General features: G+C 38.1%; 1 protein-coding gene across 2 annotated transcripts in view; it reads left to right on the top strand.

Moving 5' to 3' along the window:
• The window catches only part of ARFGEF1 (ARF guanine nucleotide exchange factor 1), a 128,773-nt gene that overhangs the window by 90,085 nt on the left and 11,968 nt on the right, over positions 1-26,720 (top strand). For both annotated transcript variants that reach the window (XM_070802621.1, XM_070802622.1), the window contains exons 18-30: positions 1,017-1,188; positions 3,174-3,325; positions 6,710-6,838; positions 7,752-7,910; positions 8,153-8,303; positions 13,235-13,325; positions 18,366-18,406; positions 18,494-18,663; positions 19,016-19,167; positions 19,309-19,481; positions 20,492-20,652; positions 21,451-21,581; positions 24,460-24,589. In XM_070802621.1, the coding sequence (XP_070658722.1) occupies positions 1,017-1,188; positions 3,174-3,325; positions 6,710-6,838; positions 7,752-7,910; positions 8,153-8,303; positions 13,235-13,325; positions 18,366-18,406; positions 18,494-18,663; positions 19,016-19,167; positions 19,309-19,481; positions 20,492-20,652; positions 21,451-21,581; positions 24,460-24,589 (1,812 nt within the window). The remainder of the gene's footprint in view (positions 1-1,016; positions 1,189-3,173; positions 3,326-6,709; positions 6,839-7,751; positions 7,911-8,152; positions 8,304-13,234; positions 13,326-18,365; positions 18,407-18,493; positions 18,664-19,015; positions 19,168-19,308; positions 19,482-20,491; positions 20,653-21,450; positions 21,582-24,459; positions 24,590-26,720) is intronic.

Raw genomic sequence — 26,720 nt, 5'->3', positions numbered from 1 at the left:
CCTGGAGGAGGGCACAGCAACCCACTCCAATATTCTTGCCTGGAGAATTCCATGGACAGAGGAGCCTAGTGGGCTACAGTCCATGGGGTTGCAAAGAGTCGGACACGACTGAGCACGCAAAAACACAAAACTAGTTAAATGTTTGTATCCCACTTATTATGTCTTCTGGACCTTCTGGTTTCTCTATAGTTATTTTTGCAAACTTCTGATGATTTACTACTGATGTTGATTGTTATTCTGTGTACCTTCTTCAAAATTTACAAGAGCCTTATCTTTAGATGTGCCTTAAATTCTTTGTGGAAAGTGGTAGGAATATATTTAACTAATAAGTAAATATAGAGATGTCATGACTTCTGGGTTTTATCCATGGGCAGAAAAGTTTTGGTTGTGCTGGTTACCAAGTTCAGTGGCAGGGCCACCATCTTACATACTACAGATTTATACTCCACAGACTTACCATGGTATGCAGCATGATGTTACTGTCGTGCGTACTCTTAAACAAGATGAAAAGTTCAAAGAATACTTTGCCCACATCACCTAGCATTCAGTTAACCACACTGAGTCAGTCAGCAAGGTTGTTATCTGATTTTAAATTTCAGCTCGTGTTACTCACATCCACTGTTCCATAAAATCAGTTCGCAAATCATTAGCAAACACACTTACGTTCTTTTGAATGAAGATCTGAATCTTTTTGGTAGCGTAAGTTTCTAATGATTGTCATGATCCTTTTTTAAAGACTGGCTAGAACTCTTAAACCTCAGGCAGAAACAGTTTCATTATTCCATCTGCCTGTTTTCTTACCACAGATCGCTCGGGGACATCACAGCAAGGTGAATTAGCGTATTGCCAACCTGGGTCTTTGCTACATTGGCCTCATTTTCTGTGACTTCCTTTTTTCACTTTAATGTCTGCCTTGTTTAGTATTTTCCACTTTCTGTCTCAAAGTATTTATGAATTCTCTTATATGAGTATTTTTCTGTTCATTTTTAAGAATTATAACAGTTGTTCATTTCTAGGTTAAAAATAAAATGACCAAGGAACAGTACATTAAGATGAATAGAGGCATCAATGACAGTAAAGATCTCCCTGAAGAGTATCTGTCAGCCATCTATAATGAAATAGCTGGAAAAAAGATATCAATGAAAGAAACGAAGGAGCTGACAATCCCTGCAAAGTCAAGTAAACAGAGTAAGTGTCCAGATCAACTGAATCCTGGTTGTTTAGGAGGGAAAAATACGGTTCTTAAAAAGATAAGTTAGAGTAGACCAAATATCACTTATTCTAATGAAAAGTATTATAATACATTGTTTGATGATCTGATTATGTCTTTCTCCATATCCTGAAGAAAGATAGCACTGACCAATGATAAATGGAAAATGCTACATACTATGCATGAATTAGCATGTGTTGAGTATACACTTGTCCACGAGGCAGTTAACCTCAGCATGGACTTGGAGAGCAGACAGATTGGTTAGGCAACCCCGGTAGTCAGACTTCAACTCTTCTTTCTTCTGCCTCCTTGTTGTCTACCAGCAACTTATTTCCATTGGTTTACCTATCATTACACGATAACAGAAGCTAGAAGTTAGGGGTGATTCAGGGAGATGGGGAAGGTTAGGATCATGGGGGAGCTCAGGGGGTTGGAAATCACTACTTGACATGCACCAGAAATTATATCACTCTGGCATTCCTCGATCTGACCGGCGTCAGGAGTTACCTGTGCCTGGCTCCATTCTCAACATTCTATATGTATAGACAGTGGTGATTAAAGTAGAGCTGAAATCGGACTACAGGCATGAGGTTAGGGTAGTGGCTTGGAGAGCTCCTGCCTTTCTGAACAGCTTCCACTTGGAAATGAAATCTCAAGCTTCATCAAAAAGAACAGATTGCAGCAGCAAAATGCTGTTGAAAGGTTATTGGTGTTCAGTTGCTAAGTCGTGTCCGACTCTTTGCGACCTCATAAACTGTGGCTGTTGACAGGAGCGAGAGTCCAGAAGGCCTGTGTGATATGTGTTTCTGGAAGTTTATGAAGAATTACAGGGTGGGAGTCAGAGGCTCCAGAGATAATGTTAGAAGGGATAGTGGAGTGTAAAATGGCCTTCTCTTCGGGGAGTAGAGGAGTGGGCCTGAGGAGTGTTAGTAAGTTCTCCCTCATTTTATAGACAAGAAATCAGAAGTGCAGAGAGATTAGGACACCTAGAATCAGAGAAGCTTTGAGCTGAGTGCAGTACGAAAGCCTTTGTTAAATCTCTGTGCCTAAACCCTGATGAGTGGCAAAGGCTGGCCCAGAAGCCGGCGTCCTTGGCCCTTACTGCAGTCCAGCACCAGTCGGTAGTTCACACGGTAACGTCATTCTCTTCTACTTGAAAAACCGTTCAGTGTATTGATCAGGATTTCATTTTTACACCTGAGTAGATGCCAGTTATCTGATTTCATTTTCGTTTTTGTACCCACATAATGACGTCTTCCTATCCCTCTTTGTGTGGCCTGCTCTGTGCACAGTGAGGAGGTCACTGAGAGAGCTGGGTGTGGGAAGCGGGTGGCAGTGTGCTGATATTCTGCAGTCATCTTGCATGTGAGGCCTCTGTTTTCTTGTTAACTCAGGAGACCCCGCAAGTCACACAGGTGAACCATGGCCCCTCGTCTGTTCTCCTAGCCCTTGTTTGGGCTGTTTCCCTGGCGCTTTCAGTGTGACAGATTTGTGCCTGGTCTTTTCCCTTGGCATAGATTTCCTGCATATCCCTGAAGCCTAGTTGAGGATTTTTTTCCCCCCATTTTTGAGGTAAAATTCATATAACACAAAATGAACTGTTTTGAAGTGAGAAGTTACTGATATTTAGTACCTTCAAAGTGTTGTGCAATCACCACCTTGATATAGTTCCAAAATATTTCATCACCCCCAATAAAGCCCCGTATCCATTAAGCAGTTCTTCCACGTCCCCTGCCTTTCCTCAGCCTCTGGCTGGCACCAGTCTGCTTTCTTTTTTATGGATTTACTACTCTGGGTATTTCATCTAAATGGAATCATATGTTATATGGCCTTTGCATGTGGCTTCTTAGGACCATTTTGAATTAGTATTCATTGGTTGTGTTGATGATTTTATGCTGAAAACATCAAAATATCATTCTTAAAGGCTTTATATATTAAATGCTAATAGCATTTGCTGTTTCAGACGTAGCCAGTGAAAAACAAAGAAGACTCCTGTATAACTTAGAGATGGAACAGATGGCCAAGACTGCTAAAGCTCTCATGGAGGCTGTGAGCCACGTTCAGGCACCTTTCACGAGTGCAACACATTTGGAGCATGTGAGACCCATGTTTAAGGTAAGAGTTATTAACGACTTTTGGTTGCAGTATATATATATTTATATATACTGCTGTTCAGCATATTTTTAAGTTAAGGCAGTACGGTGATACAGCCCATTAGTATAGACCCAGAAGTGAAAGCCATGTTATTTAGGTATGCATGATTAGTAATTGATAGGTGTGTGACCTTAAGAATAGAAAGGTTTGGGGAGAATTAATCTCTGGCCTGGTTTCCTCTGAGTTCTCTTTAGATCTTAGGAGTTCCCTGACATCTCAAAGTGACCTTGAGCCTCTTGCTGTCTTCCAGTGCCTATGGCCCAAGGGCTAATGTGAGGGTTCTGAGTGCTCCTGGGGCCCAGAAAGTAGCATTGGGAACAAAAGGGAGCTTTCTTTTATGTTTATAGATCTAGTAAGGATGGTACCTACTGCTTCTCTATAATTTGATTTTCCATTTCCTCTTCATTTTCCTATGCTTTTTTTCTATCCTTTCTTCAAATTCCAGAATGAGTAAGCAGTGCATCATAAGGGTTATAGGGAAGTGGACGGGAGTCTAGTCAAGGAAAATGGGAATTTTTCCTAGAGAAGGAACAATGGGTCACGCACATGTGCATTTGTGAGACAGTGCAGTTAGATGGTCTGTGGGGGTTATCACTTGAGTTCTTCAGACATTAACTGCATTTGTGTGGGTAGTAAAAGATGATGATATTTCAGCTCTAATATGTTATATAGTTCTGCCCTTGCTTTAAGGTCTGTGTGATCGTGATATTTCTAAAAGTTGATGGAGAGTTACAGGCTCAGAGTGGGAATTTGGGGAGAGAATGTTAGAAGAAATAGTGGAGTATTGCCGGCCTCTCTTTTACCGTAATATAGGAAATGAGATTGAAATTAAGAGCACTTATTACGAAATAAATTACAAAGCAAGTTTTTGTTCTGTTTTGAATAATCTTATACCTTTGTTTTGTTTCCAAATGTTTTTGGTAGACAGGAGGTGGAGGTGAAAAAAACAGAATAAGGAACCAGTCATAATTCTGCCACTCAGAACATTTCTCTTACTATATTTACATACTACTTTTTCTCTTGTTAAACAGTTGTGACCCTACTGTGTATAGAATTTTGTAACTTGCTGTTTCTCACATGAGTGTTTTCCCATGTTATTGGGAATTCTTCCTAAGTAGCTTTTATGATCTCTTCTCTGGATTAGGTGTCATTTGTTCCATCCTCTGAGCTGGAATTGAGAACCTTTCCTCTCTCTGCCATTTCTACTGTCGTTACCTTTTCAGACAGTGTCCTTCCTTTCTCACTCTTAATGCTGGAGTGTTCCCCTGTCTGGTGTCCATGTCTGCTTTTGTGCTTCTCTTACCCATTTACAGAGCACAGAATGTTTAAAACATAAATGAACTGTCACCTTCTTCCTTAAAGCCATTCACTGATTTTGCAACTCTGGTGAAACCTAACACAACCCGAGGGTCTGAATACCAGGTGTGATCTGGCTCCACCTGCCTCCAGCCTCATCATTAGATTTCCTCTTACCGTGCTGCAGTCACACTGGCATTCTTTGTATTTCCAGAATGCCTTAAATTATTTTCTCTTCAGAGCATTCACACAAGCTGTGTCCTTTGTCTAGAATGCTTTTTCCTTCTTTGTCCAAGTTGTTTCTACTTTCAGTGTTACTTTCTTAGTGAGTTCTGCCCTGGCCTCTAAGTCAGGTCTCCTTTCATACGTGCTGTGTTCTTCCTTCACTGTATTTATGTGTATCTACACATTTATTTATTTTAAACCTTAACGTCTGTGCTAGACTTTAAACTCTGAGAGGTAAGGGAGTACATCTGTTCTGGTGACTTTTCTCGAAGTCTGAGTTCCTGGCTTGGAGTTAGTGCGTAGTAACTAAGCATTGGTTGAGTCAAGGAATAAAGGAGTCCTAGCAGTGATGTGATATTAAGGGATGTAGTTAAGAACCTTTTTACATATGGCCAGGTCATTTTCTACAGAGGTTTATACACTTAAGCGAAAATTTCACTGTCCCCTGGATGTTATTTAGGTATAATTTGATAATACAGATCATTCTTTAATTTGCAGTGGGGTTGTCACAGGCTTAAGAAGCTTATACTTCTCCTTGTATATATTACATAGGTTTCCAAATAGAGATGTGTTGTTTCTTCACTTAGCATAGGATGCATAATGCATTACTCTCCTGTGGTGCTTTGTATTTTAAAGTCCTGCCCGTCATATGCTTCCCTTAGCATCTCTTTGTAGTGGCAGTCCAGGTACTAAAGAGGAGGAAATGAAGTTCAGGAAAAAAAGAGGTGAAATAAGGGACAAGGCTAAGACTGAAAGTTAGGTACTGTGACTTACGTTCCTTTAAGAACTAAACTTCCAAACTTCCTGAGGTTACAAAGCTGTGGGTAATTCTGTCTTAATAATGCAGAAATTTTTTTTTAGATCTTTTAAAAATTCCAATTATTGTTTCTGTACCATGTTGTCATAAATACTCTTTATCTGTGTGACTATATATAGTTCTGTTTCATTTTGATTTATTAAAAGAAGCCAATACTCTTATATCAGACATTTCAAAGTTACACACACACACATATATACATGCCAGTATATACACACCAGTGTGTGTGTGTGTGTGTGTGTGTGTGTGTGTGTGTATGTGTGTGTGTGTATATGTGTGTGTATATATATATATATATGTTTTGATATGAGGACTTTCAGTAGTCAGGGATACCTCTCTTTTTTTAAATTTTACATTACAGTTTCAGAAGGTATTCAGTTTTGATAAAATTTAGTGCTTGTTGGCTTTCATAGTCTGTAAAGAGGATGCATTTTATTTAACTGTATTTTAAAATATTGTCCAACTAGGAGCCAGAGATATCTCTGCTGTCTCAATGTAAAATATTAATATTTTACTACAAAAAATAATAAGGCTAAATGACACCTACAGAATAGGCTTAAAGAAAAGAGAGTAACGTAAGAAGTAGAAAATGGTTAAAAGGATTTTTGTGGAAATAAAATTAGTCCATGAAATATTGCAAGAGACACAGCTTGCAGAGAGAGATGAGTTCTGAAGTCAGGGGTAAAATTTATATAATTTATGAATATAGACTATCCCCATTTTTTATTGTGAGTAACTCATAGGTGCTATGCTTAAAATGTATCTACCATCTTCTCTTGAATTTACAATGTTTCTCTCCCACTTACTTAAGCCCAGACAGCATTATATAGTTTCTCCTCTTTTTCGAAGAAAGCTCTCCAAATAACTATGCCTAGAAACTTATTGCTCTTTTTCAGAACTTCCACAAATCATTTATTGTCTGAAAGCATTGAGAAATGTTAATGTGGTCTTAAAGTTTGATTATCATTTGATGTTCATGATATATTTAAAATTTTTACCTTTTCTAGCTGGCTTGGACCCCTTTTCTGGCTGCATTCAGTGTGGGTCTACAAGACTGTGATGATACTGAAGTAGCCTCTCTTTGCCTGGAAGGTATAAGATGTGCAATCAGAATTGCATGCATTTTCAGCATTCAGGTAACAGAATTTTGCGTTTGTAGCCAGTCTGGAAAACGTAAATTACTTATGTCATTACTATAGTTTAAAATTATTTCTTGTGTTGACACTGTTAAAAAACTAATTTCAAGTTTATAGTGGAGTTTAAATGAATCTTAATGTTTTAAGTTTCCAAGAAGCTGTGACAAAACCGGGTAGTTCTCTGTTGATATGTCTACCATTCATCATCATAACTTCGTGTTGCAGTTTTTTTCTGTATAGAATATTAGCTGTGTGGGAAATTTCCAAGAGTTTGAATTCCTGTATTGTAATTTGAATATATTATTTATATTGCATGTTCTTATTTATTGAATCATATAATACTTTTTCATATTTTGTATATTTATAGATACTATTTTATAACTTAAGCCTAAGAACAGGTTATCTTTAAGAGACTCAAGTATCAAGGACATAATTCTTATGAAGATAGTCCTTTCTAGTAAATTATATGCTTTGTCTGATAATAAATTTTATCCAATACTTGCCTACTTTCTTTTTGAAAACCCATTTCACATGTAATTATGAATGTTATAGCATAAAAAGCATAGTCTTAACTGTAGGGGAAACATGAGCAAATTTGTAAATCAAGTTTCTGCTACTTCATACAAGTCAGTTGAAGCATGTGTTCAATGAATGCTTTCTTACTATATGAATTATTGTTGCTGAAATTTCATCTTGATTTGACACCACCATTGCCTTTCAGTTTTAAAAATTCATCGTTTTTGGCTTCATTCATATTAAAATTTAAAGAACTTTAGTTTTGAGGTATCATATGTAATTCATGACATAGTTGAAAACTTACTAAATTAAGTAAACAGTTCATCAGTAGGGAACCGGAGCCTACTCTGTTGTGCTTACAACCCTGTGAGCTCTCTTTCTCTGTCTCTTTCAACAGCTGGAAAGAGATGCATACGTCCAGGCGCTGGCAAGATTCACCTTACTCACAGTGAGTTCTGGGATTACTGAAATGAAGCAGAAGAACATTGACACAATCAAAACGCTTATCACAGTGGCTCATACAGATGGAAATTACTTAGGAAATTCATGGCATGAGGTATAAGCACTTTCTTTTTTCTTTTGCAGTTTGGTTTATAAAATGAGCTAATGCTAAATATTATATCACTTACATGCTTAAGTGTTTGGGGAGAAGATTAATCTAGTACATTCAGGATTAAGTACGTTTAACTTGCTTATTTATAATGTAGCCTGTGTTTAAATTGTGACTTTGTACATTTAAACATTTTTATGAAGATTTTTAACACGGAATTTAAATTTGTTTTTCCTCTTGTAATTAAGATTCTGAAGTGCATCAGTCAGCTGGAGCTTGCTCAACTTATAGGAACTGGAGTGAAGCCTCGGTACATTTCTGGAACAGTACGAGGCAGAGAAGGATCACTTACTGGAGCAAAAGATCAGGCTCCTGATGAATTTGTGGGGCTAGGGCTAGGTGAGAATTTTTTGAATTATTTTTGTGAAGTATCACAGTTGTTTATAACTTGCTCAATATAAGTAACTTTATTGTATGAATGAAATATAATTAGAGGGCTAGGATTAAAATGCCCTTTGGCTAACCTTATAAGGGTGAAGCAAGATAACATTGTAAGTCTTTTTTGCCTGGTCCAGTTTGCAATATTAAGTGACCCTTAGTCTTAACCACATAGTTGAGGGTGGAAGAAAGGTGCAGTTTAAAATTACCTCCTTTTACATTAAAAAAAAAAGAATGAAATGCTGCCATTTACAGCAACCTGAATGGACTGAGAGAATATTATACTTGTGAACTAAATCAGGCAAAGAAAGACAAATATCATATGATATCACTTACATGTGGAATCTAAAAAATAATACAAGTGACTCTGTATACAAAACAGAAACGGACTCACAAGCATAGAAAGCAAATTTATGGTCACTGAAAGGAATAGGGAGAGAGGAAGGGATAAATTAGGAGTATGCAATTAACAGATACAAACTACTATACAGAAAAGAGATAAGTAACAAGGATTTACTGTATAATACAGGGAACTATATCCAATATTTATAATAATCTATAATGGAAAATAATCTGAAAAAATGTTTTAAAGAATTACCTGCTTTTAAGACTAAGCAGATAAGTTAAACGAGTGAAGGCTTGTTTAAGATGATAAATAGTTGGGGGCACCTGGAGAAAGCATTCACATGCACATGTTTTAACGGCACTATGCAGACATAACCCAAGTCTTAGGCCAGTGTGGAAACTGTCCCAGGGCTCCCCTCGAGTTCAGTGCAGCCAGGAGCAGCCAGGTTTAACCCAGCAGGAAAAAAGGAAGGTACTGTCAAAAGCAGATAAAGAAGAACCAAAATCATACATTTCTAGTCATAAGTGGAAAACGTTCTACCAGGGAAGAAACAAAGTTTAGACTGTCTTTGACGTTAAATATGTACTTCTGGGTTTGAATTCTTCCATGTTTCTTCTTCACTTGTGCTTCTTCTGCACTTGTGCAAGATGTGTGTGCAAGTTACTTTAATTCTCTGAGCTTCAGGTTCCTCTTTTCCAAACTAACAGTAGTATCTACTTACAGAGTTGTCAGGATTACAATATATTAACATATAAGTGGACTTAGTGCTGCTATACTGTTTCTGGATTGTTGTTTTTGTTCAGTCACTAAGTCATGTCTCACTCTTTGCGACCCCATGGACTGCAACACGCCAGGCTTCCCTGTCCTCCACTGTCTCCTGGAGTTTGCTGAAACTCACGTCCATTGAGTCTGTGATGCCATCCAACCATCTCATCCTCTGTTGGTCCCTTCCCCTCCTGCCCCCAATTTTCCCAGCATCAGGGTGTTTTCCAGTGAGTCAGCTCTTTGCATCAGGTGGCCAAAGTATTGGAGCTTCAGCTTTAGCGTCAGTCCTTCCAATGAATATTCAGGGTTGATTTCCTTTAGGATTGACTGGTTTGATCACCTTGCTGTCCAAGGGACTCTCAAGAGTTTTCTCCAATACCACAGTTCGAAAGCATCAGTTCTTCAGCACTCAGCCTTCTTTATGATCCAACTCTCACATGTTTCTGGATTATTCTTTATCTGGCCTCCCTACCTGACTTCCAACAGAGAAATCTAAAGATACAACCTAAAAAAAAAAAAAACATGAAGGAATACACCTGAGGTCTAAGAATACTTATATTTACCTTTTAAGGCTTTGTGCTATATATAACATTGTACTTCTGGACTTTCTCCTTTTATCATTTAGTGATTTCTTCGTTGTTGCTGGCAATAAAAAGTCTTAGGAAATTCAGAAGAATTTCAGGTTTGAAAAACAACCCACAGGGAGGGGAGTAAAGACAAGGACCATGTTGTGGCTTCAGGTTGAGTGAGTTTGCAGTGGTAATTCAGCAGTGCAGTCTGCACCTCACTTGTAAAATACCAGTGTGTTCTGTGGCTCTGGGAGGTGCAGGTATAGACAGCTGCAGGATTTACAACTGCTTGAGCACCCGCATGGTTGGTGACTTATGTAACCTACAAGCCTGACTCAGACATTAGAACTCTATCAGTGTTAGTAAAACAAGAGAAATCATCCTTGCTGATCATGTTTACTGGAATACTTGAAAATGAGTTAAAATTAATTTGACCATTGTGCTGCTCTACTGCTTAGGTTGCAAAGAGGTGACCTGACCTGCTTTCTCCCTTCAGGAAAAGGGAATTTATATTAAATTAAACACATTTGGAATCTGGAACTGTGATTGAGATAAAAATTCCAGGCCTCCAAATCACACGAGCGACTGACCACACCCTTCATCTCTCATCTTTTTCTGTGTCATCCACTTCTCTCTGCTCCACGGCCTGCTCCCTTCTGCTCACACTGCTGAGGGATCAGGTCTCAGGTTCTAGTCTGCATCCTAGAGGGAGCCCCTATGCTGACTCAGCCCCTGTTGGGCAGTGCTCCCCCTAAGTTGAGCTCATCTCAGTAGTTGGTTCCTGGCTCACCCAGCGTGGCAGGTGTCCACCCTGTGCTGCAGTGTCCTGGCATCGACTCAGGATGCTTTAGTCCATACCAAAGCTGGAAGAGGTTGTGGTGCAGACGATTGAACTGGTTTCATCTGTATGTAATTTGTTTTTTAAAAATAAACTATTAGCCTCCTTTGTTAACAGAATCTATACCTCAAATATTGATGTAACCAAGTTAATAGGGCTGAGTGCATATTTATCTCACGTCCTTACAGATGTGATACAAGACTATACTTTTAATTTTTGGAAATAGGAAACTTTTATTACTAAGAATAAATAGTTTATGAATTATTAGATTTGAATTATATGCGTACTATTATATGTATTAAAGTTTTAAAATTCAGTTGCTTGGTCATATAAATCTTGAGTGAATATTATGACATCTTACATCTTTGTTCTTAGTTAATCTAAATGTTTGTTCTTTTGAGTCATTTCTTTGGTAAAACCGAAACTATTGGCTTATTACTTGTACTGTCATACAAATGTTTGATAGATGTCATATGTTTATGAAATTGGTTCTTGGATTGTTAGGCATTTTAAATCTTCTTTAAATGGGTTTAATGATTACAAATTATTATATCTAAATAGAGAAGGTACAGAAATACCTTCTGTGGGTATTTGAAGAATACCCACAGAAATGTGGAAAGGACATTCAGTTGATACACAGACGAAGTTATGTAGTGACTGGCATTTTTTTCTCACAGATTTTTCTTCATTAAATTCCTGCAACATGCCACATACCTCATCTTGCTTGACACTATCCTCCTACCACCCCATTTCTCAGTCGCTTATTTCAGGCTTTCATCCTTGTTCACTTGTATTACAGAAATAGACCCTTAATTTGTCTGCATGGCTTCCGTGGCTCTTCATGTTTCACTGTGTTCTACAGATATTACCAGAATTATTTTTCAGAAAATAGACTGGATCATGTCGGTCTTTTAAAAGACCTAATGGTTCCCTGTTTTCAAAAGTAGAATGTTAAACACGATGGTCAAGGTTCTTCACATTCTGTTTCTGGTCTCTCTGTCCAGCTTCATCTCTTACTGTTTGTTTCTCTCTCTCCTTCCTTGTCCCCTGCCAGATCATCCTCCATAATGGCTACATCCGAGTGTGTTGGAACATGAACTTCACATGCCTCCTTCCATTACTTCATATATGCTGCTCCTTCTTCCTGAATTGCTTTTTCTTCTTTCTTTCCCGCATGATGATCCTTTCAGATCTAACTTGAATTACTATTTCATCACATGTGAAAACTTTCCATGAGCTAACAACACCTGCATTCTCCCTTCACCTATAAAAATTAGTTCTGTTTAGCCCCACTTGTGTTATATATAATTAGTTGAGTTCAGCCATGAAATAATCATCAGAGTATATGAAAGTAGGTAATGAGTCTGTTTCTCGTGGTAAATCATTAACTGCGTGAGGACAGGGGTCACATTCTTTTCCCTTTGTTCAGTTCCTGGAGGGAGCTGCCTTAAGTCCTAGGCTGAAAAGCTTATACTTCATCCTGAAACTAATAGTAAGCAAAATAAAGGTGGTGATTTAGGAAAATTAATCTCCAGGAGAAGAAAGGAGATTGGGGGGGTGGGGGAGGGCTGGGAATCAGCAAAAAGGAAGGCAGTAAACTGTTACAGTAATCCAGTCCTGAAATGATAATGGTCTAAACTAGGAATGAAAATGAACGAATCAATGAAAAACATGCCAGAAGAAAGATTTAGTGATAATGGAAGGGAGAGATATTAAGAGCTTGAGAACTGGGGGAATTGTTTTGCTGTCTACAAACACATGGAACCAGTGTTGGGGGGAAAAACCAAGTGATTCTTTTGAATAAGAGGATACTATAGCAGCATACCAGTTGAATTTTCAGTGAACATTTGTAAACAAGGGACTGAAGATTACATTACAGGAGAGATCTAATTGTATGGAATTGGGAATCCTCCTAAGTTGATGCATTTGGAACTGGGGTTGGTTCTGTTTCTTACATGCTGAGAGAGGAGTTTCCCTGGTGGCCTAGTGATTAAGACTCCGCACTTCCACTGCTGGGGCCACAGGTTCTCTCCCTGGTTGGGGAGGTTCTGTATGCTGTGCGGTGCAGGGGTGAGTGGTCGGGGGAGGGGGTTTCTCTGAAACATTGAAAGAAGTTCTGCCTAATGTCATTGAGTGATTAAAAAGTTCAGTGTCCCCAATTTGTGTGATCTTTGAAACAAGTTTGTCTTTACCCACGTCTGTATACCACTTAGCGTAACTCCGTAAGTCACTGATGCCAAAAAGAATTGTTCGCCCAAAGCTTTCTTTCATTAGGAAAATAACTAATTTTATTAGAAATGTGTTTTAGAACTGTAGGTACATTCTTTCACTGAATTATTTTCACACTGAAATGACTCTCTTTTCTGTGTGGTAGTTGGAGGAAATGTGGACTGGAAGCAGATAGCAAGTATTCAGGAATCCATTGGAGAAACCAGTTCTCAAAGTGTTGTTGTTGCTGTAGATAGGTAAGGTATCTGTTTTATTCTTTTCAGATGAATGCTGTTTTAATTCTGTAGCATTTAGATGTGTGTTGCTCATTAGTAAAAATTAAAAAAAAAAGATTGCCAAAATATCTTTCCTGAGGTAATATAAGACTATATTGTGATATGCTATGATTTAAATGATGAAGTACCTACAGTTTTGCTTTTAAGTCACAGAACATAGGAAGGAGATAAACAGTATGGAAACTTAAGTGGCAAGTAGACATTAGTGGGCATTAGGGAAACGTTAACCTTGATGAGAAAGAACAGTTTTTCTTTTCCTTTATTTTTAAAAAATTTCCTTTATAAAAAATGTACTCTCTTTATTACTCCTATTTGAAAATAGAGTATAATTTATCTTTCTGAGTGTATGATATGGGATTGCATTATGGGGAAAATGAAGGGGTTTGCTGGCAGTTCTCACTGGGGAGAATTATATTTTATAGTATATACATTAAGAGATATTCCTCATCTCTAGTCTGGTTTTCTAAAAGACTATTTCTAAATATTTCTAAAAGAATATATTATGGTTTGTTTTACTATAGAATATTCTAGAATATTTAGAATAGTCTAGATTTTAAAAATCCCCAGTATTCAAAATAATGTCTAGGTGTTTTTTTTTTTTTTTTTTTTTAAGAAGATGAATATTTTCCATATGGATGCCCAAATAATTGAAACATTTTGTAACACTGGTGTTTACATTTTAACACTTCTGATGGGAACTGTCAAAAACACAGTGTGTATTGTAATCTTTCCTGATGCTGAGAGACTCCTGCTGATCTATTATTTTACTTTGCTGTAGATGAAAACTTTTTGCTCTTAGATGGAACTAGAGTGTTTAGTTGTTACTGACCCTGGCAGTACTCCCTGGAACTTCTTACTTGGAAAGAATTCTTAGTGTCCATGTGCCCACTTGCTTTTTGGGGGTGGAGGGGTGGAGGGAGGGGCTTAATTTGCCTTTCTCTTGTGATGGTTGAAAAAAGATTGTGTATCATTTTATATCTACTGTATAACTGAGGCTTAACATGTGCTTTTCAGAGTGCTCTCTGGGAAGGGAATTTTTTTAAAAAGTGGATGTATGTATAACTGATTATATTAAACAGAAAAGGTGCTTTCCATGTGTTACTTCATTTAATCATCTTAGTAGCCTATAAGATACGTATTATCACTGTCCTCAATTTACAGATGAGGAAGCTGAGACGAGGGGAATCAGGTAACTTGCTCCTTCCCGCAGCCAGGCCAGTCTGGTCGTGATGATTACAGTGACACTTTCATCAGCAGAGAGCCTGAGGAATAGCGGCAGGGGTGCCCTCAGCCTCTCGGCCTGTCTGCCCGTGTGTGCAGCTCCAGAGCACTGTAGTGTCTGTCCTGCTGCTGCCAGGGTAGACCTCCTCCAGATGGTTTTCTAGCCACCCAAAAGCACATCATCACTGTTAGGAGAATCTGCCAGACAAGAGTTGAATTTTACTTACTAGTCTTGTTGCCATAGCATACTTCATGTGATCAGAGCCAGTTCTGATTTACCTAGCTGGCCACTTTGCTGCAGAGAAACATGTCACTCATTTGAACAGGTGATCTGCCTCTCCATTTTAAGAGTTTGTGCAATTTCAGAGGAGTCTTAGCACAAATTCTATTAGTACGTCACTGTCTCAAACTCACCATCACCAGATACTTTTACAACATAAATTCAGGGTCCACACTTTTATGCACAACCTGAGTATTTACATTTTACCTTACAGTGAAAGCATCAAAAATTACATCTTTGATTTGTTGCAGGATTTATATTATTCTTATGTGGTACGTATCACAGTTCTCATTAAATCGCTTCTGAATTTCTTTCTGAGTATCTGAGTTAATTTTTTATTTGTGATATTCTGATTCCATAGGCTAACTCAGTGAGACAGCCCTGGTAGTCAAGATGGTGCTTGAGAGTCTTGTCAGGCATCATCCTTGAAAGTCCCGCACTTGTTCAGCAAAAACGTTTTTCTGACCTTAGGCCTATTGTTCTGAATAATCTGTTGTGATAAGTATAAGAACTAAACATGCAAAATGAAAATGATAATTCTTTGCTTAATTATATATAGGTTCTGTTTTTTAATGGAAAAATTTTTGATTCCATCAAAAGCTTTAAAATGGTAAAATTTTCTGATTATCTTCACTTTTGTGTTTGGAATCCTGTATTATTAGAACTTAAGAGTATAAAGGCACTTTAACCTGGAGTCCCTGATCCTCTCGGATTTGCTAGGAAAACATTTTCTAGGCGTTGTTAAACCAGCTATTTCTTAAATGTTACTCAACTTCACGGGGGTGGATTTTATCTAGGAACGATTTACCCCTGAAAGTCAAAAGTCATGTAGCACCATAGTTTTTTCTTTAATTATTGTTTTTTAAGCACACCAGATCTGGCTTTATATTGACCTGTCCCACACTTTGGAATATTCTGTCACCTATCAGAAAATATGCACTACTCCTCCCTGTTTTCTCATAAACGTCTTTCAATTGAGTCTAAGCCATAAGTGTTACCTCTGATATTTTCACTATGAAAACTTTAGATACGCAGTCATTTCATCTGCCTGTGTGTTGCGTACAGCTTAAAGTTGATTTGATCTAGAATCTGCAAGTTTCATCTTTTTTTTTTTTTGCATTGTTTCATCTCTATCATAATGTGTAAGAATTCAGTAAATCTGTCAATCTTTTTTTCCTACTTGTACTTTTCAGGGGCGTGTCTTTTAATATTAACACATAAGATTCTCATGCGTCTGTTCTCTGCTTTTCACACAGGCGTGTAGAATCCATTTTATAGTTGATGTTGTGAAGCATAGCTCTTTTCTGCCTTAGTATATTAAGGCTTTACTATGAATGCCTCCCCAGACCACTCTGCTCTCCCATATAACTTATCTTTAATGGAGCATTTCTAGAAATATAGTGACCCCTCAGAGGCTACCAGAGTGAGTGGGAATCAAAATGCTCTTTCCCAGGATGGATGCTCCCATGCTCACACTGTCTGCAGAGCATGGCTGTTTGCTTGCGGTTCTCTCTGGCCGTCTTCACAGGGATCCTTGTGGCTTTCCTGGAGTCCTCTGCTGCTGTTCTTTCCTCCCCTGCTCTTTGTCACTTGCGTCCTCGTTTAAAAAAGGTTCTTTGTCTCTTTTGCTGTTTTTCCTATTGTTTCCCTTGTACTGTTTAGGTTGGACTCTGTGGTGTGGTTTTTATAGCCACTGCCTTCCAGGAGCACACCTCTAGTTTGAGAAGCAGCTAATGACATTCATAATGCAGAGTCTAGCACTTCTCATTTTTGTTCATGTGAGAGGTCTGTAGCCTTTATTTTAAATTTCTGGATCCAGTCTAACCACTAGGTTCACTGAGGCCCTGTTACTCTTCCTCCCCACCCCCCATAGTGTTTTCAGTCAGATTTTTGAACTTTTGTTTTGTTCAACTCACAAGAGCAATAGAGGAAATGTGAAGATATCTCTTTAGCAGGAGTTCAGATTCTGAGTTATTACCTTGTCAGTTTTTAAGCTGCTTTTCCTTCTTGTTTTCATTATTCACTGTTGCCAGGACACATAGACCTTCAAGGGCATAGAGGTTGAAAAATCATGATATACTCAAAACATTTAGACTGTGGTAGTAGGAAAAAACCAGAATGTATTGTAAATGTTTAAATTCTGTTTTGCTCAGATAAATGTGGGGTGGTTGAGAGGGTGGACTCTGGGGTCAGCCTGCCCTGGTTTGACTGGCTCTAGTACGTACTAGGAGAAGGCAGTGGCACCCCACTCCAGTACTCTTGCCTGGCAAATCCCATGGACGGCAGAGCCTGGTGGGCTGCAGTCCATGGGGTCGCTAAGAGTCAGACACGACTGAGTGACTTCACATTCTTCCCTTTCACGCATTGGAGAAGGAAATGGCGGCCCACTCCAGTGTTCTTGCCTAGAGAATCCCAGGGACGGGGGAGCCTGGTGGGCTTCAGTCTATGGGGTCGCACAGAGTCGGACACGACTGAAGCGACTTAGCAGCAGCAGCAGTACGTACTAGCCTTGTGATCTTCAGACAGTTGTTATATATTTTTGTGCCTCAGTTTCTGTGTTGATAAGATTGGGAGTCTAACGTACTTCATGGTATCTGTGCTTGTTATATGAGTGGATATATAGATAAATAGATAGATAGGTAGATACAGATATAAAGCACTTTGGGTAGTACCCACCCTGTGATTGCTGGTAGCTGTACTGTTACTATGATTCCCTTTGTTTCTGAGTTTAATGTTTGACCTGCTCCTGCTTTTGAGGTTTCCTTTTTATCGTCCAAATCCTATCATGTACAGTTTACATTGAGGAATATCAATTTATCCTTGATGTCACTACATCAGACCCTTAGTTATAAACTCGGAACATGGCTAAAAATGCAGACTTTAAAGTAAGAGGACTAATGTGTTTATGCTGAAATCTTTTATGAAACTTCGAAACACAGAAAAAGAGCTCAGTGAAGAAGGCAGGGCAAAGCTGGATAGCATAGCTTAACTCTAAACGTTTGAATGCTCTAAGAAAAGGGGTTAGTTACGTGTTAGTTAAACTGTTGGAAACTATTTGTAAGGTTTTATTCATCGCTTGTAATTCAACATGAGTTTTTTAAATCAGATGTACATTATTTATAAAAATAAAGTAGAAGTTTTCATTTTAAGAACATGTTTAAACTAGTAAAATACTCAGAAAAATTGAGAAGTGTGTTTTGTGTATGCCAGTTATTAGTTTTACAGATTAATAGTGTTTTATTTTGAGGCTCATGAAATACCCATCCTAGTGTTGATAAATTTACTAGTAAAATTGCAGCAATGTATTCATTCTCTAACATCATTCAGTGCAAGGGTGGGGGCTACATTCCAACTACACTTGTTACTAAACTGTCTGGTACAGAGTACACATTCAGTTACAAATAAAAGTAGTTAGTAAACTAGGCCACGTGTTTTTGAATTGATAGATCAGAAGTGAGACTTTATAAATTTTTGCATTGTGATTTTTGTTTTTTCTTTAGAATATTTACAGGGTCCACAAGGCTAGATGGAAATGCCATTGGTAAGTATGTACATTCAGTTAAAAAACTGACTTTTGGGCTAAAAGACTTTAAGCTTTAAAGTAAATGTTAATCTATTTCTATTACAGTGGATTTTGTCCGTTGGCTCTGTGCTGTGTCTATGGATGAATTACTTTCTACTACGCATCCAAGAATGTTTAGTCTGCAAAAAATAGTAGAAATATCATATTACAACATGGGAAGAATAAGATTGCAGTGGTCTCGAATTTGGGAAGTTATTGGAGATCATTTTAATAAGGTATTTGAGTAATTATACAATTTGCTTAATTTGTAATTTTTTTTGTTTAAAATTCCCTTACCATAATCTAGTTGAGAGGCCTTTTTCCTTTCTAATCAGTTTTTTATTACATTTTTTTGTAATTAGATTAGAAAACACTTTGTCTTATTTTTTCTTCTAGAAATAATTGTTCTAGGTTTTAAGAATTTAGTTAAAATATGTTCTTCTTGTTGAGAAATATTGTTAGCATACTTAGTGCCGCTATGCAGAATCTTTGGATTTACCTGTCTTTGCTATTAATGATATATTTTTCTGGAAAATTACCGATTTTTCTGCTGATAATTAGCATCCTGTATTTCTGTTGCTGTTGCAGGTTGGCTGTAATCCTAATGAAGATGTAGCTATTTTCGCAGTAGACTCCCTGAGGCAGCTGTCAATGAAGTTCTTAGAGAAAGGGGAGCTTGCTAATTTCAGATTCCAGAAGGATTTCTTAAGACCTTTTGAACATATAATGAAACGGAACAGGTATTATATTTGTTGAACTGCTTAACATCAGGAAAATAGTGTATTTTCCACAGTAGCGGGTGGGGTGATGGGGGTGGAACAGAAGAAAAGAGGGGAGGGGGAAACCTGAGATTTATCCAAGCAATTATATTGCTATTTTAGGTCTCCAACAATTCGCGATATGGTTGTACGGTGTATAGCGCAGATGGTTAACTCTCAAGCTGCTAACATTCGGTCCGGATGGAAAAACATCTTCTCTGTATTTCATCTTGCTGCATCGGATCAAGATGAAAGCATAGTTGAGCTTGCATTCCAGACAACAGGACATATTGTCAGTGAGTATCCCCTAAGCTCTGTTGAAGTTAGAACACAGCACAACACAACTTCAGTGTGTTCAGCGGATAGCTCAAGTGTAAGATTATTGGCTTGTCATGGGCTTTACCAAGTTTTGCCTATAGAAGCAGAGTAAAAAGTGATAGTATTACCATTATTATAATATTATAGTTAACATTTATTGAATGTTTACTGCATGGCAAGCACTGTAAGCACTTTGCATGTATTTTCTTCAATTTTCACAATAACTGTATGAGAAAAATATCTTTATTATCTTTTTTTTTAATTAGATACAGAAATGCAGATCGAGTGAGGTTATGTAATTTGTCTAAAGACACAAAACTAATGAGTGATGGATTGAGGCACAAAACCAGAGTCTTGAGACATAGCCTTTGTTTCTGATACTGTACTACACAGCCTCCTTTGACTTTGAAACACCTAAGATGTTCATTAAGCCTCTCTTAGAAGATGATAATGACCATCGTTGTCATCAACATCAAGAGTGATGACATCACCATAGCTATCATTTGTTGTTTGCTTAAATTTAGTAAATTAAATATTGTGCTAATGATAAGCACTTTGTTGTCATTTAGTCGTTAAGTCATGTCTGACTCTTTGCAACCCCATAGACTTGCCTCCCAGGCTCCTCTGTCCATGGAATTTGCCAGGCAAGAATACTGGAGTGGGTTGCCATGCCCTTCTCCAGGGAATCTTCCTCACCCGGGTATTGAACTCAGGTCTCCTGCATTGCAGGTGGATTCTTTACCGTTTGAGTGTTCCAGTCTCCGTTAGGTGCTGGGTTTATAGTAAAAACAAAACACAGGCCTATCTTGCTGTTCCCACTACCCATGGCAGTCAGGTGACTGGTCAAGACAGACTTTGGAACCCATATCTTTTGGAATCAAAACCCTTAACCTTCAAGAAGTATCCATTATATCTAGAGCTTGGTATATTTGGGTATAATTAGGAATAATTGAAAATCTTTATTTGGATATATTTTTCTCCCTTATAGCCCTTGTGTTTGAAAAACACTTTCCAGCGACCATTGATTCTTTCCAGGATGCAGTGAAATGTTTGTCTGAATTTGCGTGCAATGCAGCTTTCCCAGATACAAGTATGGAAGCAATTCGACTTATTCGCCATTGTGCAAAATACGTGTCTGATAGACCTCAGGTATAGCATCGTTTAGTAAACAAAATGTGATTTAGCATTTATTTCTAGTCTGAGATCTAAGTTTATTTGGGAATCTAGGGGATATGAAGCATTTTTCAAAATTATCTTGAGTTGTCACATTTATTGAAGACGGGGTATTTTTCTGAGTGTTTCACATGTAAAAACTTGTTTAATTTTCAGTAACAGCTTTATGGGATAGATTGTGTTATAGCCCCATTAAATAAGGAATCTGAGGCACAAAGAAGCTCAAAACGTGCCCCTGCTCATAGGGATAGTGAAGGAGACAGGATCTGAACCCAAGCCTGTGTGTTCAGCCATTACCTTGATACACTCTTTTTTGTGTGTCAAGCTCTGCAGCACTGAAGGTAACTGTGGGTGAGTGTGGTTGTAAGCACTGGAGTGAAAGCTTGAATCGGCAAGCTGGCAGCCAGCTTTGACTTGCATATCTTTGTAACTGTCATTAGGAGAAAAGATGGCTTCATAGATTTTGTGTCACATGCTGACATGGACCTGTGGTGTGTTCGATCCGCACACCTCCCCAGTGTGGTAGTGTGGCTGTGTGATGTTATAACCACTTAAATGCCTGCAATGGAAAGCTGATGATGGAGTTGGAGCTGAAAGCAGCTTTTGGACTCTATTCCATGCTCTGTAGGCAGTTATAATCTCCATCTTTTTATAAGTGTTTTTTAATCAAATTGCTCATTTTTGATTTGCAAAGTGTTTATTTAAGAACTGCTTTGGAGAAATGTATATAGGTGTTAATGCCTTGTCTTTAATAAACCCGCCTTTCTTTTTAAGGCTTTCAAGGAGTACACAAGTGATGACATGAATGTGGCACCTGAAGACAGAGTGTGGGTGAGAGGCTGGTTCCCAATTCTCTTCGAGTTATCATGTATCATCAATAGATGCAAATTAGATGTAAGAACCAGGTAACAATCAGTATTTGTAATTAAAACTTTGCAAGGGTTATTTTGACCTTAATCAAATTAACCTTTCTTATGTGAACATAAGTTTAACTTGATGAAATATAGTAATTACTACATAGGCAAATTTTAAAATATGTTAAATAGAGCAACAAAAAAGGGAAATAGATTACTTTTCCTTAAATTTTGATTGTTTCCAAGTTTGAATTTTAGAGTCCGTGTTAATTTACACATTCTGTCTTTTCATACTTTTGTTTCCAATCAGAAATTGAAGTTAGTCCCAAACTTTATTTTCTGATGAATGAGAAAAGAATTTCCAAATGCATGTCCCTGGTGGCTTTTAGGTAAAGAACCATTTCTCTTTGAAGACTGGCCAGTAACCTAGTTTTGAGTAACATAGGCCTGTTGAAAAAGAACTCTTTCAAAAGTATAATCTCAATGAAAGATCTGTATGACTGCCCAGTGCATTTGTAAAGAAACTGCTGTGGGTGTGGTATAAGCAGACAAGCGCTCGGTGCACACATTTTATACTCACAAGAACTTGTTAGGAATTTGTTAGCGTTCTTAGCAATCCCATAATGTAGTTTTTCTCACTCTGTATTTTTGACTGCCAAATTGAAATGACCAACTTGAGTATCCTAATATCTGTCAGCAGGACATCAGAAAGGTAGTATAGACTTGTAACAAATCAGTGATAGAATGTAATAAAAGGATGAATCTCTCCTTCCTCCCTCCTCTTATGCCAGAACCACACCCATCCCTGCTGCTGCTAAGTCGCTTCAGTTGTGTCCGACTCTGTGCAACCCCAGAGACGGCAGCCCACCAGGCTCCCCCATCCCTGGGATTCTCCAGGCAAGAACACTGGAGTGGGTTGCCATTAAATTTGTTTTATAGCCTAAGAAGTTTTTTGTTTTTAGAGTGTTATTTGTTACAACAGATTCTTACGAACTTTAAAATAAGGCAAAATATTCTCAAATCTTGGAAACTTGTCACAGAATTTAGTCATCACAAGCACATTTGACATTCATTTCACATTTAGGCCCTGAGGAGTTTTTGTCAGTGGACCTGTTAGGAAGCTTGATAAAATTCAAGCTAGCCCCTAATTGATTATATATACCACTCTCAGATGTCCACCACTTCAGTAGAGCAACTTCATGTGGTAAGTGAAAGTCACAGAAACTCAGCACTCCCTCCCTGCCCGTGTTTATTTGTAGAAATCTCTTTGGCGGGGGACGAACGGACCTGCTTTCTTAGTCTCTTACCTGTCCTTGTCTGGGACCATGCCACCTTGCTTTTCACTGTATCCTGTGTTCAGATTATGGATGGGTTTAGTTCTTAAGAAGAGAAAATAAGTGTTCTAGGTGGTAAAGAGAGAGAAAATGTGAGTAAGCTTTGTCCAGGGATGGCTTTGATTTTCTTACCTCACTCCAGGATTTGTAAAGGAGTTATTTCAATTACATCTAAAAATGCAGCACTGCGATTTGTATAACACACTAATTATAGAGTACTTTCACATGCATTCTCATTTGAGTCCCTCAAAATTCTGTAGATTTAGGGTTAAATAATTAACTTAGAGCCCTCCATATTCTTTTCCGTATACCAGCAACTTAAATATTCAGCAGAACTCCTTCGATAGGTGAAAAGCCTTGGGAACCTCTGTGGACTGTGTTTGCTCTGGGGGCCTGCAAGAAGCAGGATGTTCACGCCTGCTCAGCCCAGCCACAGGGAGCTATTCAGCATCCAGTTACTTGGAGTGGGAGGAAGAACCAGCCTGTCTCATTGTGTGTGTGTGGAGGGGGCGTGGGGGGCGGGCATGAAACTCAAACAGGGTTTTCTGGGAAACATACAGTGTGTTTCTTCCACAGAAATTCCTTTACTGTAGTTTTACACATTAGGTATCTTACAGAGCAAACAAACTTAATTTGCCTTAGGACCAAACTACTGTAATGTTATTTTACATCCGTTGAACAATCGCGTGTTACTGTGTACCACGCGTGTATTGGTACCAGGCCCAGGGGGTAGCATTGCAGCAAATGAGCTAGACCATCTCAGGGAGCCCTCAAGTCCTCAAGGAGTATTTCACAGGAAATATTGTTCTGACTTATGACCAGACTTTGGGAAATACAAACCTTTTCTAAGTGGAAGGGTACCTATATTTTCTTAGAAGAAATTTAACGAGAGAGAAAAGATCAAGCTTTTTAATGGTTATATGAAGGCATTATTTCAAGAAGGATAATAAGGAATCAGAAGGCAATTTTGAGTTTCAGTTTTAACACTTATTCAGAAGAGAATGAATGGAATGCTAAAGCAGCTTATTCTCAGGGAACACTTCACTGTGCGCCCTGTGTGGCACATGCTGCCCTGGCCTGGCACGCGGCTGGGAGTAGACACCCTGCCCCCTTGAGTGGGGGTCTTAGTGAATTAGTTTGAGAAGTCCTTTAGTTTGAGGATACTACATGAACAAGTGGGGTATTAGCTAAAAATTCCTATAGTTCTTTGAAAAAGATTTTCCAAAATCTAATTTTATTTGTTCTTAAACATATCAGTATACTTTCTTCTGTGGTCATAGAGCCACCGAATTAGTAATTCACCGAAATTATAATCTTTCTCACTGTGTAGTTCCCATGTACATTTTTTGAATGCTGCAATGATGGAGTGGGAGTAGAAGAAAAATAAAAAAACTGAAGGCCAGGGCCTTTGGAGTTTTTCCCTAAACAATCCAAAAAAAAAAACCTGTTTACAACCTAAATTTCTTAAAAGTTTAGTATCAATTGTTTTAAACTTAGCTTTCAGTAACTTTGTGAACTAACTTATAAAAATCTATTTTAGGAAGGAGATACTGATGTAGTATGCTAGCTTTTCTAACTATAGTTTTTCATTTTAGGGGTTTAACAGTAATGTTTGAAATAATGAAAACTTACGGCTACACTTATGAAAAACACTGGTGGCAGGATTTATTTAGAATTGTTTTCAGAATCTTTGACAATATGAAATTACCAGAACAGCAGACAGAGGTAAGAGATTTTCAAGTCAAAAGGTTCTTTTTTCCTAATACATTTTAGTATTTCAGATTAAGCACAGTGAACAGAAAAAAAATCCTAGAGATTTCTTCTTTGAGGCATTATGATATAGTAGTATATCTTTGTAGCATGTTTTCTGTCATCAAAACAGTGCAGCTTTGACAATAGAAGTGAGTTAAGGTTTTCGGTATTTTTGTTGAACTTTCAGTATCTTTTCCTCATTTTAATACTGTCACAGCTAAAACATCAGTAGTTCTACTTAGTATTCATAGTGACTTATTATTCTAAATTGAATAAAGAATACATGGTAAGTTTTATTTATTTCAGTGTCTTTTAATTGTTTTAATTTTTGGAGTATGGTTGATTTACAATATTGTGTTGGTTTCTGCTTTACAGCAGTGATTCATTTATACATCTACTCACTCATGGTGATTCCTTTCCCATATAGACCATTAGGGAATATTAAGTAGAGTTCCTGTAATGTTCAGTAACTAATGTTCAGATTCTCATTGGTTATCTACTTATACGTAGTAGTATATATATGTCAATCCCAATCTCCCAGTTTATCCCTCTCCCCACCCACCCCCAACTCCCTGGTAACCATAGTTTGTTTCCTGCATCTGTACCTCTGTATCTGTTTTTGTAGATAAGCTCACTTGTACCCTTTTTTTCCGATTCCACATGTAAGTGATACCATATGGTGTTTGTCTTTCTGTGACTTCTCTCAATACAACAGTCTCCAGGTCCTTCCATGTTCCTGCAGATGACAGTATTTCATTCCTTTTTAGGACTGATACACATATGCACCACATTGTCTTTATCCACTCTCCTGTTGATGGACATCTAGGTTGCTTCCTTGTCCTGGCTGTTGTAAACAGTGCTGCAGTGAATATCAGGGTACATGTATCCTTTCGGATCATGTTTTTTTCCAGATATATGCCCAGGAATGGGATTGCTGGGTCCTCTGGTAGCCGTAGCTCTATTTTTAGTTTTAAGGAACCTCCATACTCTTCTCCATAGTGGCTGCACCAATTTGCACTCCCACCGACTATGAAAGAGAATCTGCTTTTCTCCGTGCCTTCTCCGCGTTTGTAATTTGTAGACTTTTTTGATGATGGCCATTCTGACCGGCCTGAAGTGATATTTCATGATAGTTTTGATTTGCATTTCTCTGATAACTAATGATGTTGAGAATTTTTTAATGTGCTTTTTGGCCATCTGTATGTCTTCTTTGGAGAAATGTCTCTTTAGATCTTCTGTCCATTTGTTTTTTGATATTGAGCTGTGTGAGCTGCTCGTATATTTTGGAGATTAATCCCTTGTCGGGCTACCCTCATAGCTCAATCGGTAAAGAATCTACCTGCAATGCAGAAGACCTGGGTTCAATTCCGGGTCGGGAAGATCCTCTGGAGAAGGAAATGGCAATCCACTCCAGTATTCTTGCCTGGAAAATCCCATGGACAGAGGAGCCTGGACGGCTACAGTCCATGGGGTCACAAGAGTCAGACATGACTGAGCTACTGAACCACCACCAGTCCATTGTCAGTTGCTTCCTTTGCAAATATTTTCTCTCATTCTGAGGGTGTTTTTTTGTTTGTTTGTTTGATTCCTTTGCTGTGCAAAAGCTTTTAAGTTTAATTAGGTCTTTTACTACAAACCAGTTACAGAATGTGTTTCAGTGTTTGTGGGGAGAGAACATCAGGTCTTTGCATTTTGTTCCATATAGTGTGTTAAATGCAAATTTGGGGGCCTCTCTGACCTGCAGAAGATTTTACTTTAGATCTACCGGTAGGCTCTTACTTAAAACATGTTATTAAGTAGACATATGTTTATGCAGGGGCATAAAACCATGAATGAACGAATCAGATTAGTCCATTTGAGAAAAATAAATTACTTACACCAGTTTTATTTTAAATCTATGCTAACCCCACTTGGAAAATTCTTATCATCATTTCCTTCCTCTTATTTTTTTCCCATGTTCTGTCATATTCTGGAGCAAGACCAACTGTTGCAGTTAATGCTATGACTTTTCAGTAGCAGACACTAATAATAGGACAATGCAGTGATGGTTTTTTATAATCAAAACAGTGCAGAAAATAGTTATTCTATGCATAGATTTATGAGA

This window comes from Bos indicus, chromosome 14 (assembly GCF_029378745.1).
Source record: "Bos indicus isolate NIAB-ARS_2022 breed Sahiwal x Tharparkar chromosome 14, NIAB-ARS_B.indTharparkar_mat_pri_1.0, whole genome shotgun sequence".
Classification (NCBI taxonomy): domain Eukaryota; kingdom Metazoa; phylum Chordata; class Mammalia; order Artiodactyla; family Bovidae; genus Bos; species Bos indicus.
This window is presented reverse-complemented; position numbering and strand designations above follow the sequence as displayed.